General features: G+C 48.6%; 1 protein-coding gene and 1 pseudogene across 1 annotated transcript; one reads left to right on the plus strand and one right to left on the minus strand.

Annotated features, from left to right (window-relative positions):
* Positions 1 to 1100: 1100 nt before the first annotated feature.
* On the plus strand, positions 1101 to 9922 carry Kdelr1 (KDEL endoplasmic reticulum protein retention receptor 1). The gene is made up of 5 exons (XM_027420577.2): positions 1101 to 1384; positions 2027 to 2127; positions 2450 to 2608; positions 8060 to 8312; positions 9163 to 9922. The coding sequence occupies exons 1-5, from the start codon at positions 1294 to 1296 to the stop codon at positions 9195 to 9197; spliced, it is 639 nt and encodes a 212-aa protein (XP_027276378.1). The 5' UTR covers positions 1101 to 1293; the 3' UTR covers positions 9198 to 9922.
* LOC113830945 lies at positions 3950 to 4098 on the minus strand (annotated as a pseudogene).
* Positions 9923 to 11859: the final 1937 nt, after the last annotated feature.

The following is an 11859-nucleotide window of genomic DNA, read 5'->3' on the forward strand; positions in this document are numbered from 1 at the left end:
TCAGGGGTCCAGACCCTCCTAGGATTCCAAGCCTTGATTCTCCTTCCTTAGAGCACAGGTCCAGGCCTTAGCCCTTCTCCCGATTCTGAGCAAGTCCTTACAGTTGATCAGCGAGGGACTGGTCCATCACAGCCATGACTGCTCAGTCCCCTGGAGGGAAACTGCCTGCTTTGTCACAGACACTGCAATCCTCACCACAACCCTGCCTTTGAGGGACCATAAAGTCACCTCTTGCCTCTGGTAGGGCAGTCCTTAGCGTCTGCTTTCAGGACTCTCAGACCCCTGAGGATGGGAGCTGGGGGTGGAGGAAGAGAAAGGAGTGAAGGAGGGAAAAGAAGGAGGAGAAGGGAGAGAGAATATGGATGTGTGTGGGGGGATTATGGAGCAGGGGCTGGGACCTAGACCTGTAGCAATCTTATCAGACTTCTGCCCTTACGTCCACTATTGGAGTCCTGTTTCCTGTGTCCTAAGATCTGGGAGGACATGGGTGATGATGTTTCTGAAAGAGCCAGGACCTGAAATTTTGGGTCTTAGAAGAGAATGGGATTGTGGATGTAGGTTAGACTGTTGAGCAATAAAGTGATTGCTGAAGAAAGGGTTGTAGAGGCCGTAGGCTGGGTCTGGATCCCTGGGTGTGTGGCAGGAGGGACTGGGTCTTCTCACTGAATTAGAACTAGAGAACACTGAGGAAGCCAGAGTCTACCCTCGGGATTATTGCCGTTGTTGTTACTATTAGAGGTATTAGTATCAATACTTTGTGGGGGAATAGATTGTTATTGTGGAGGCCTGGAACTGGGGATGCCTCTGCTTCATTCTCCTAGTGGTAAGATTTCAGGCTGCACCATCACCCTAGGGAGCTCTAGGATCTTTAAGGTTCAGAACTCAAGTTCCGGGATTCCTGCTAAGGGCGGACTCTCTCCGTGTCCTTTACTAGAGAGGAGAAGTCTGGGAGTGTGGGATCCTAAAGACCCTACGGATTAGTAGAAGACAGTTGGGTTCTTCAGTACTACTCTGCAAGGCAGGTGGCGGGCGCCAGGGGGCGCCAGAGAACCAACCCGCCCTCGGGGTGGAGCTCCAGCCCAGACTCCTCCCTTTCCACCCTTGGCCCTCCTCCCTTTTCTCCCTGCCAGCTCTGCCACCAGCTCCGGCCTCGGCTCACCTCCCAGAGCCCCCTCCCCGGAGCTGAGCTACCGAAGGGCTCCTCTCCCGCCCTCATCCCAGCAGCACCGCAGCTCCGGGGCAGCCCGGCCGGTCAGCCTCCCCCCAGCTCAGTCCTGCCCGAGCTCCCCAGTCATGAACCTCTTCCGATTCCTGGGAGACCTCTCCCATCTCCTAGCCATCATCTTGTTACTGCTCAAAATCTGGAAGTCCCGATCGTGTGCGGGTGAGAGCCCCTCCCGCGGAGAGGGGGCGGGAGCGGGCCGCCCTGGGGCACCGGGAAGGCTGGAGCCCGGCAGGACAGAGCCCTCCCTGCTGGGTATCCGTGTAGATCTAGGGTCACCAGAGGGTCAGTTCCCTTTCCTAGACTAAGGGATGCACATAGTTTGGTGGGGGTTGGCTTCGGGCTCACAGTTCAACCTTCTGCAGCACCCTTTGGGACAACTATGGGTGTTCGGAGCTGGGAACCAGGAGCCATGGCAGGCGGGGAGGTGGCTGGGAGTTGGTGACGTGGACTGTAAAGGCCAGGAAGAGAGCGGGAGGAAGGTGATTGCCTGAGAAACTGAAGTCAGGCAGGTCTTTCCCTAGGTCCCAGCGTAGGTCCAGACTGTCAGGGGACCCTGAATGAGACAAGGGTACCAGCGAGGCCTAGCCTGGGACGGAGCCTCGGTCTGTAGTATCTTTGAGGCCGGCTGCCCCCTGGCTGTGGATGGTGGGAAAGGGCCCGTGCTCAGGCTTCAAGGCCTTTCAGGGACCGCTGTGTTCCAGAGTTTCAGGCAACCTGGCCCATTCGCCGCACTTTAGTTTATTGCCCAAGTAGCCTATCTCAGCTCCCCCTACCCTGTTTCTTGTTCTCTGACTCAACCAGGCATTTCAGGGAAGAGCCAGGTCCTGTTTGCTGTGGTGTTTACTGCCCGGTATCTGGACCTGTTCACCAACTACATCTCACTCTACAACACCTGCATGAAGGTAGAGCTCCAGTCAGCCCCCTGTGGCTGCGTTCTAGGACAGGGGTCAGAGAGGAGTCAGCAAAGAGGCTTGGGCCTGGAGTTCTGGTCTGAGGGAGGAGGGCTGGGGCCTGGATATCTGGTTCTGAAGGAGAAAGAGACTCATTATCTAGACTCCTTGGTCTAAGTATGGAAGACTGATGTCTAGACATTTAGGCACGAAGAGAGCTGAGGTCTGGACATCTGGTTTGAGGGAGGTGGGCTGGGAACTGGATTTCCCATGTCTGTGCCTACTGGATGGAAGCTCCACCTGTAAGTTGAGCTGCCTGTCACCCTCTCATCAGGTGGTGTACATAGCTTGTTCCTTTACTACGGTGTGGATGATCTACAGCAAGTTCAAAGCTACTTATGATGGGAACCACGACACTTTCCGGGTGGAGTTCCTTGTTGTCCCCACGGCTATTCTGGCATTCCTGGTCAACCATGACTTCACCCCTCTGGAGGTAGGTTTCTGCTGGGACTGAAGTGGCTGGATGGCAGTGGCAGCTGAGAGCAGGCCCCCTCAGTGTTTCCCTCATGCAGGAGCTCCGTGGCAGACAATACCATGTGCTGCTCTGTGCAGCTGAGTTCATATAAAGTGGAACCCCATTTTCAGATGAGGGAACTGACCCTTAGGACATCTGAATGTCCAAGGAAACCCAGTCCAATAAGGACTGGACCCACCAGGGGTCAGGAATGGGGAGCAGAACTCTAGAGTCAAGCTACTTGAATTTGAGCTAAGAAGTGTTGGAGATAAAGTCTGAAGCCTTGTGCATGCTAGGCTAGTGCGTGGCCCTTGAACCACAATGTCAGTCCTTGGTCTTCTGACATAGGTGCTTACTATGGTTCAAAGGTTGGCCTGGAACTTACACTCCTCTTGCTTCAGTGCCTGGATTTTGGGAGCTCCTATTTCTACTATAGTGAATTCAGCCTGTGACTTGTCCTTCTATGCCTCAGTTTCCCCATTGTGAGATGGGTCATGTGAGAGTTATTGAGTTCAGGGTTGCCTATTGGTTATATGAAGAGGCTCTGGAGCTGAGGCATGGGGATTGGAAGCTTGCTGCTTCAACTGGACAGGGGTGAGGCTATGGACAAGTGTATGCCTGCCTTTTTTGTAAAATGGGAAATTTGGGGCTGGAGAGGTGGCTCAGCCATTCAAAGGTAACAGCTAAAAGGACACACAACCAAGAGGACAAAGCGAAGAAGTCAGTTTCTGTTTCTTAGCATCCTTTCATATGGTGCGGGATAGAACCTATCCTGTGCACTCAGCGCTGCAGCCCTTAGCTATATGGGAGGTTAATGTTTATAGAGCGCTGTCTGCATGAGATGGGAAAGACTAGCTAGTGCCCTGTGTGGCACTTCCACCACCAGGTGTTGGCTATTTTGATTTTTACCTTTTGGTGTTTTGGTTGGGTCTGTATGTGCTCCTTGGAGGAATTTTAGGAGGGCCTGTGCTAAGTCTGCCAACTCAGGCCTCGTGGGCTGGAGGGAAGCATCAACTGGAGCACTTTCCCTCTGCAGCCCACCTGTGTCTTACAGGGAGCACACCTCAGTTATGCTGAAGTTTTCAACAGAAGCTGTAATATGGAAGTCCTCAGACAAGATCTGCTAGTTTCAAAGTTTTAGCCACATATCCAAATGTATTTCTTTTTTCTTCTTTTTCTTTTAAAATTACCAATGCCAGCTATACTTCAATTTGTCATGGTAGGGTATTGGGAAAAGTCTTTTTTTTTTTTTTTTTTTTTTTCCTTTTTAGTTTTTAAAGACAGGGTTTCTCTGTGTAGCCCTGGTTGTCCTGGAACTTGCTCTATAGACCAGGCTGGCCTGGATCTTAGAGATTCCAAGTTTGAGTGCTGGGATTAAAGGCATGCACCCAGTTAGCAAAGTTTTCAATTAGCAATAATTGCACCTTGGATAAACCTCACTGGTTATAATCTTGCCACTTTGCAAAGCCCCAAATGTATTTCTAAAAGCACTGTTCAGGCTAAAGTCAACATTGGCCCTCGGGCCCCCATAAGTTGCAGAGGGAGTGTGACTGTTGTGGTGGTAGCCCAGAACTGGGTTCCAGACTCTGCTTCTGTAAATGTGCCACCATCACTGTGTCGCATCAGAGATTACCTAAACTGTTGGTTTATTCTTTACTGTGGCTGAGTTGTGGTTACTGGACTTATTTTGCAGGTGGGGAGACTGAGGTGGGGTAGGCATAGAGGGGTGACTGTTTTCTGAGTTTATGCCCTAAAAGTTAACCAGAAGGAAAAATAACTTTTCTTGGTTTTTAGAGACAGGTTTTTTCCCCCTGTGTAGCCTTGGCTGTTCTGGAGCTCACTCTGTAGACCAGGTTGGCTTCCAACTTACAGAGATCCGCCTGCCTCTGCCTTCTGAGTGCTTGGATTAAAGGTGTGCACTGCCACTGCCTGGCTGAAAAATAACTTTTTGAGAAAAGATTTTGCTGTGTAGGCCAGAATGGCCATAAATTTAAGATAATACTATTGCTTCAGCCTCCCAAGTTCTGGGGTTATAAGCCTGTACCACCACACCTAGCCTGAAAATACTCTTTAAAAAAAATTCCAGCTCTATTTGGGTTTGGTGTTGCATGGGTCTTTAATCCCAGCACTCAGGAGGCAGAGGCAGGTGGATCTCAGTGAGTTTGAGGCCAACCTGGTCTACAGAGTGAGCTCCTAGACGGCCAAGAATACATGTGAATGAATGAGTGTATAAATAAATAGTTAAAATAAATAAAACAAAAGTTTAGACCTTGGGGCTAGAGATAGATCAGCAGTTAAAAGCACTGCCGGCTCATGCAGAATTTTGCTCCCAGGACCTGACCCATATCAGGCAGCTTATAGCTGCCTATGACTTTAGCTCCAGGGGTCCTGTGCTTTTTTCTGGCTTCCACAGTCATCAGTGTATATGTGGCATCACTTATACAGACATACACATAAATGAAATAAAGACAAACCGGGGCTGGAGAGATGGCTCAGAGGTTAAGAGCACTGACTGCTCTTCCAGAGATCCTGAGTTCAATTCCCAGCAACCACATGGTGGCTCACAACCATCTGTAATGAGATCTGGTGCCCTCTTCTGGTGTGCAGATATACATGGAAGCAGAATGTTGTATACATAATAAATAAAATCTTTTAAAAAAATAAGACAAACCTAAAAACAATTCAGAGGGCTGGAGAGTGATGGCCAGCAATTAAGAACATTTTCAGAAGAAAATAGTTCAGTGTCCAACATATGTTGGACATATATCATCTTAACTCAAGTTCCAGGGGGATCCAACACCCTTTTCTGACCTCTGTGGGAACAAGGCACAGATACAGTGCACATACTTACCTGCAGGCAAAACATTCATACAAGCCTGGAGTTGGTGGCACACGCCTTTAATCCCAGCATTTGGGAGGCAGAGGCAGGCTGATCTCTGTGAGGTCGAGGCCAGCCTGGTCTCCAGAGCGAGTGCCAGGATAGGCTCCAAAGCTACACAGAGAAACCCTGTCTCTTGAAAAACAAAAGCAAAAAAAAAATCCAAAACAAAAAAACCACTCATGCATATAAGTTTTAAAAATTTTATGTGATTCATGCCTTTTAATCCCAGTATTCAGGAAGTTGAGGCAGGTGGATCTCTGTTCAAGGAGACAGCCAGCCTTACCTACATGAGTCTCTGTCCCTGTCTCTCTGTCTCACTCTCTTACACACACACACACCCCTCACCACACACAATAGCAAAAACCACTAATACACATCAAACTAAAAATTAAAAAAATTGAGATGTCACAGAATAAACAGATGAACTGCAACAGGCCTGTTTTTTTTGTGCTGTGCTTCCATTCCCCTAGGGTCACCCCAGGGGTTCTTACTTAGTCTTTGGGCCTTCAGTTTATGCATATGTGTAATAAGGATAATAGCAGGGCCCACCTTGAAATAGTAAGGCTGAAGCCAGCCAATGCCCCATGGTGTAAGAGAGGTTCCTGGGTTGTCACCAGCATGTCCTGGTGTTTCTCACTTCCTTCTTGCAAACCAAAACAACCATGGAGAAGCCACAGCTGCACCTGGCTTTGTTCTCTGAGGGGAAGTTTCGGGTATGTAGCTGGTCATGTATCCCCCCAGGTGGGACTTTCAGGGGCTGTGATGACCTGGTCTCTCAAGGGTGGCTTGTTTGTACACATGGACAGCCCTTTGTAGCTGCTCACTCTAGTTACTCAGTGTCTCCCTCATTCAGGAGCTGTGCTGGTGCTGAGGACCCTGGGCGGGATCAAGACATAGGATTCCAGGCCTCACAGAATTCAAAGAGGAGCTATGACAAGATGGCATGCCACTTGCAGTGGCACTAACTAGCATGTAGTCCCAACAGGAAGTTCATGAGCACAATGCCAGCTTCGGCTGTGTAGTGGGTTCCAGGCCAACCTAGGCTTTATAACAAGATTTCCTCAAAAAATATACAAAGAGGCCAAGTTTGGTAGTGCATGCCTTTAATACCAGCACTTGAAAAGTTGGAGGCTCAGTGATTCCAGGTCATTCAGGGCTATGTAGTAATACCCTGTCTCAAACAGCACAGTATCAGGGCAGAGGGATCAGGAGGAGAGATGGTCCAGTGGTCGGTCACTTCCTGAGTTTTGCAGAAGACTTGGCTTCAGCTCCCAGCACCCCACATAGTGGCTCATAACTGCCTGAAAGTCCAGTTCCATTGAATCTGATGCTGTTCTGGTCTTCAAGGGCTCCTGAACACATGTTGTGTGCATCCATGTACTCTGGTGCACACACAGATACACATGAAATGAATAGGGCTGGCTTAGCTGTTATTATCACTTGCTGATCTTCCAGTATAGGATTTGATTCCCAGTACCCACATGGTGGCTTATAGTCCCCTGCTAACTTCAGTTCTGGACAGTTTGGTGCTTTTTCTTCTGGTCTCTGCAGGCACCATGTGGTGCACAGATATATATGCAGGCTAACCATCCATGCACATAAACTTTTTCTTAAAAATTTGTATGTGTGTGAGTATTTTGCCTGCATGTATGTCTGTGCACCAAATATATGTGTGGTGCCAAGAGACAAGAAGGGGGTGTTAGATCTCCTGAGACTGCAGTTACAGTTGTGAGCTGTCATGTGGGTGCTGGCAGGCAAACCCAGGTCCTCTAGATGCAGCCAGTACTCTTAACTGCTGAGCCATTGTTCCAGCCCCATAATTGTTTTTTTAAATTTTACATAAAACAAATAAAAATAATCCCAAAAGGCAAAATGCAGTGAGTCTTGGAGGAAGAGTGGCCAAAGTAGACCTTTTTCCAGGAAATGACTGACTGCTGAGGCTGGAGGGCCACAGCAGGCAGTGATGCTGGAGAAGAGCAATACAAAGGCCCTGAGGCCCAGAGAGGGAGGGGATGGAGCGCCCTGAGGGACAAGGGCAGGAGTCTAGACTTTACTCTGAGCAGTAGCACTCCACCACAGGGTTTTAAGCTAGAGAGCAATGTAGTCTGACTTAGGTCTTTGAAGGTCATATATTTAATATATTAATATATATATTAATGGTATCCCCATGAGAGCAGGATCAGATTTCCATTGTAGAGATGGGACAGGGGTGGGTTTGGAGTTGGGTGCCTTTTGCTGTCAGCGGAGATGTAGATGAAAAGTGTTCATGAACTCGAGCTCCAGTCAAGCCCCCGGTTCTGCTGCTCATGAGCTCTGCGGTCATGGGCAAGGGTCTTATCTTCTCAGGCTTTAGTTTCCTCTCTGTATAAGGTGGGTATCAGGGGGCTGTGATGAGAATACAATGATGGGCTGGTGATATGGGCTCAACAGAGTGGGTACACCTTGAGTGCTAGGGTAGTCTGTTCACAGTGCTCATCCTGTGCTGGTGCTGCCCTGGCTGCCTCACCCTGACCCTTACACACACACCCCCCCCCCCCCCCCCTCTGCAGATCCTCTGGACTTTCTCCATCTACCTGGAGTCAGTTGCCATCTTGCCACAGTTGTTCATGGTGAGCAAGACAGGTGAGGCAGAGACCATCACCAGCCACTACCTGTTTGCACTGGGTGTCTACCGCACACTCTATCTCTTCAACTGGATCTGGCGCTACCACTTTGAGGGCTTCTTTGACCTCATCGCCATCGTTGCTGGCCTGGTCCAGACAGTCCTCTACTGCGATTTCTTCTACCTCTATATCACCAAAGGTAAGCAGGATGCAGGGCTGGCTGAAAGACAGTCTCTCCCCAGTCCCCTATCCCTTGGGCCCAGGGTCTATGTTCAGCCACTTGAGGGACAGGGCTTCCTTTCCTGGCTTCTGGGATTCCAGACCCTGCCTCCCCAAGGCTTGAGTTTTGCCTCTCAGGCTATATTTTTTACAAGTGGAGATCAGACATAGCAGGGACTCTTGATGGTGAAATTCATGAGTTCTCATTGTACAAAGAGTATCTGCTATGTTCAGGGCTCAACCATAGAGGAAAAGGTAGTTGAGGCCCTCTCCTCCCTTAGACCCTACTAAGGAAGATGACACATAAAGAATCTAGTGATTCGAGGAGCACTGAATGGATGAAGACATGTGTCCTTGGGGTGATGAGTTAGAAGGGTGGGACCTGCCTTACCCCAGGGTCCGTGGGCATCTTGAGGTGATGTTTAAGCAGAAACGGTAAGACCAGAAATCAGTATGTGAAGGAAAGAGGCAATAAGACCAGGCCTGTAATCCCAGCACTGTGGAGGCTAAGGCAGGATTGTGTTGAATTTGAGGCTAGCCTGGGCATCACAAAAATACAAAGTCTGGGGCAAGCAAGACAAGAAAGTAGTGATCCATGGCTATAGTTAGCACTACTGAGAATAAAGACGGCTCTTGGCCTCTGCTCAGCACTGTGACAAGGTCGATTCCTGCTCTACCCCCTGGTTGATCTAGACTCAAACTTGTAGTTCAGGATGCAGAGTCCTGGGGGTTCCCTCTCCTTGCACAGCTCATCTACAGACCTTGCTCAGGGTGGGAGGTTGCCGCTCTTCAGGGTGGGAGGTAAGGCCCATTTGTCTCTTTCTTCACAGTCCTGAAGGGGAAGAAGCTGAGCTTACCGGCATAGCCCTGGCCTCACCAGCCTTCTCCGAGGCAGGACAGGAGGAAGAGGAAGGCTGCCGAAGACCCAGAGCCTTCCCACCCAGAGTTGACTTTTTAAAGAGCTCACCTCTCCTGGCTTCCCACCCCTTCAGCTGGGTTTGGGGGTCAGTGGAAGATCCCTATCCTGGGCAGCTCAGAACCTGAGCTGTTTGTAGCCTTTTGCCTTTTAGAGAAGAAAAACAAAAAACAAATCTTTCCACTATTTAGTTTTTGATTCTGATGACTTTTTTCTCTTCTGCCTGGCCCTGATTTTTTATAAACTGTGTTTTGAGTGTTCTCTGGACCAGAGCCAGCAGAGGTCTATTCCCTTCTCTAAGCCACTTGTCTTTCTACAAGATCTTACCCTGCCCCATGGTTGCCAAACACTACATCTGCCAATGCCTGCCTGCCCACCTTGGCTATGACCACGATCCTCCCCATAAGTTCCTGGATTGGTGGTAAGAAGGAAGAAAGTTAAGGAGGGTCTCCTAATTTTTCATATTTTTTTCCAGAATTTGTTAGCTTTTTGTGGGGGGTGGGGTGGGGAGTTGTCCTTTTTTTTTTTTTTTTTTCAAATTAGGGGAAGCTTTGGGCTTAGGCGAGGGAAGGGAGCTAGCTGGCCTGCGGGTCACCACACTCTAACACCATGTTTTTGTATAGAATTTGATGGCTGAGTCTTTGTTCTCTTGAAATAAACTGAGGAAAACTGTCCTCTCTGCTGTCCCTGCCCTCTTTGGTTTGTACTGGACCATGGCTTGTTCTCTTTTTTGCATCATGGACCTTCTGGGGATCATCAGAGATCTTGAAGGAGCAGGAAGATGAGAAATGGGTTTCCTAGAACTCTCCAGTGCACCTTGATGCCTTGAGGTTTTGCAGGGAAGAGGTTGGGAGAATCTCATTTTTTTGTTGGGTATAGAAATAGCCTGATGACTCTCCAGACCTAACTGACAGAGGACCTTGAAAAGCATGCATGTCCTACAGCATGGATGATGGGACAGCCCTCACCCTTCCCTCAAGCTGGCATTTTAAAAAGTTGTTTATGTGTATGAGTGGTACCTGCATGTATGTCTGTATACTACTTGTGTGCCTGGTATCTATAGGGAACTGAAGTTAAAGCAGTTGTGAGCTACCATAAGCATGCTAGGAATTGAAACCAGGTCCTCTATAAGAGCAGCCAGTGCTCTTAACTGCTGGGTCATTTCTTCAGCCATCCCCCAACCCTGGTTGCCAGCTTTTGAAACCAGATCTTTATAGACAGTTGGGATCTCTGGCCTCTTTAAAAGGAGTTTGTCAAGTCAGCAGTGGTGGTCCTCACTCTAGATGGCAGCAGATGGCTAATGCTGAATAGATGGGATGCCTGCACTTTCCACATAGTAAGGGCATGGCTTTGGGCTGCTACCATTTACTAGTGGGCTGATATTGTGTTTTTTGTTTATAGATTTAAAAGGCAAATGAAAGCAGGCCATGGTGGCGCATGCCTTTAATCCCTGCACTCAGGAGGCAGAGCAGGTTCAAGGCCAGCCTGGTCTATGGATCAAGTTCCAAAACAGTCAGGGCTGTTACAGAGAAAGAAGTCCTGTCTCAAAAAAAAAAAAAAAAAAAAGCAAACTTTTGAATCCTTTCTGGCCTTTTGAGATGGGTGCTACACCTGGCCGTTTCTGACTTGTGTTTCTGCCTGGCTCTGTCAAGGCAAGTGGTCCTTCACTGAACTCTGTGTCATCCAGCATCTAGATGTTGATCCTTGCTTCAGCCAAACTTCCTATTTGTCCTTTGAGAATGTCCCATTCTTAGTTGTGTCCAATCCCAGTTCTTTGGATATGCTCGTGGGCCTGGGACTGACTTTCCAGAAGATTTGCTATGCCCTGATAACCACATGGATGCTCTCATTTGGCCCTCAGCCCCCAAGGAAGAAACACTTCAAAAATGAGAAATCTGAGGCACAGGAGGATAAGTGACAAAGATGGGGCTTGTTCCTGGACTTCTAGCTCCAGAGCCCTTGTGTTCTGTGTGTTGTTTTTGTGGGGACCCAGAAGCCTGGTAGAACAAAAGAAAGTACAGGGTATGGGCAGGGCCCTGAACGCGTACCCCTGAGACACCTCTTTGCACATGAGTGGAGAACCAATCCATCAACAGATTAGTTACATGACATGTTGACCGTCCAGCTCATGACAGCATAGAAGGCTGCTTTCCAGTCAGAGAGTGTTTCCTATCATTCTGCTGCCTTCTTCCTCTCCATAGGAACCAGGCTGTGTGGTTTTTGTGCCTGACACACAGCCTAAATTTGACCTCATAGCTTGTATCTTTGTTCAGTTTATAAGTGAATGCTCTGCAGGTTATGCCAGCCCTTGTACAGGGGTGTGTGTGTCTGTGTGTGTCTGTGTGTGTGTGTGTCCCATGTATCCTAGGCTGGCCTCAAATCCTAAGTACTGAGGTTGACCTTGAACCTGTCTCCCCTCCTGAGAGATGAGATTATAGATATGCACTATCATGTTTGGTTTATGTGATGCTAGAGATTAAACCAATCCAGGGATCTGTGCATGTTGAGCAAGTACTCTATCAACTGAATTATAGCCCTAGCTCCCTACTTAAAAAAAAAAAAAGTCTGTTATCCACTAATTTCACATACAAAAACAAACCCAAAACCAAAA

This window comes from Cricetulus griseus, chromosome 6 (genome assembly GCF_003668045.3).
Source record: "Cricetulus griseus strain 17A/GY chromosome 6, alternate assembly CriGri-PICRH-1.0, whole genome shotgun sequence".
NCBI lineage: Eukaryota > Metazoa > Chordata > Mammalia > Rodentia > Cricetidae > Cricetulus > Cricetulus griseus.

Excerpts from the sequence above, each read along its gene's own strand:
- Kdelr1 (XM_027420577.2), top strand. The coding sequence starts at position 1,294 with ATGAACCTCTTCCGATTCCTGGGAGACCTCTCCCATCTCCTAGCCATC. Across the intron at positions 2,128-2,449 it reads TCTACAACACCTGCATGAAG|GTGGTGTACATAGCTTGTTC; the intron begins GTAGAGCTCCAG and ends CCCTCTCATCAG. Across the intron at positions 2,609-8,059 it reads ATGACTTCACCCCTCTGGAG|ATCCTCTGGACTTTCTCCAT; the intron begins GTAGGTTTCTGC and ends CCCCCTCTGCAG.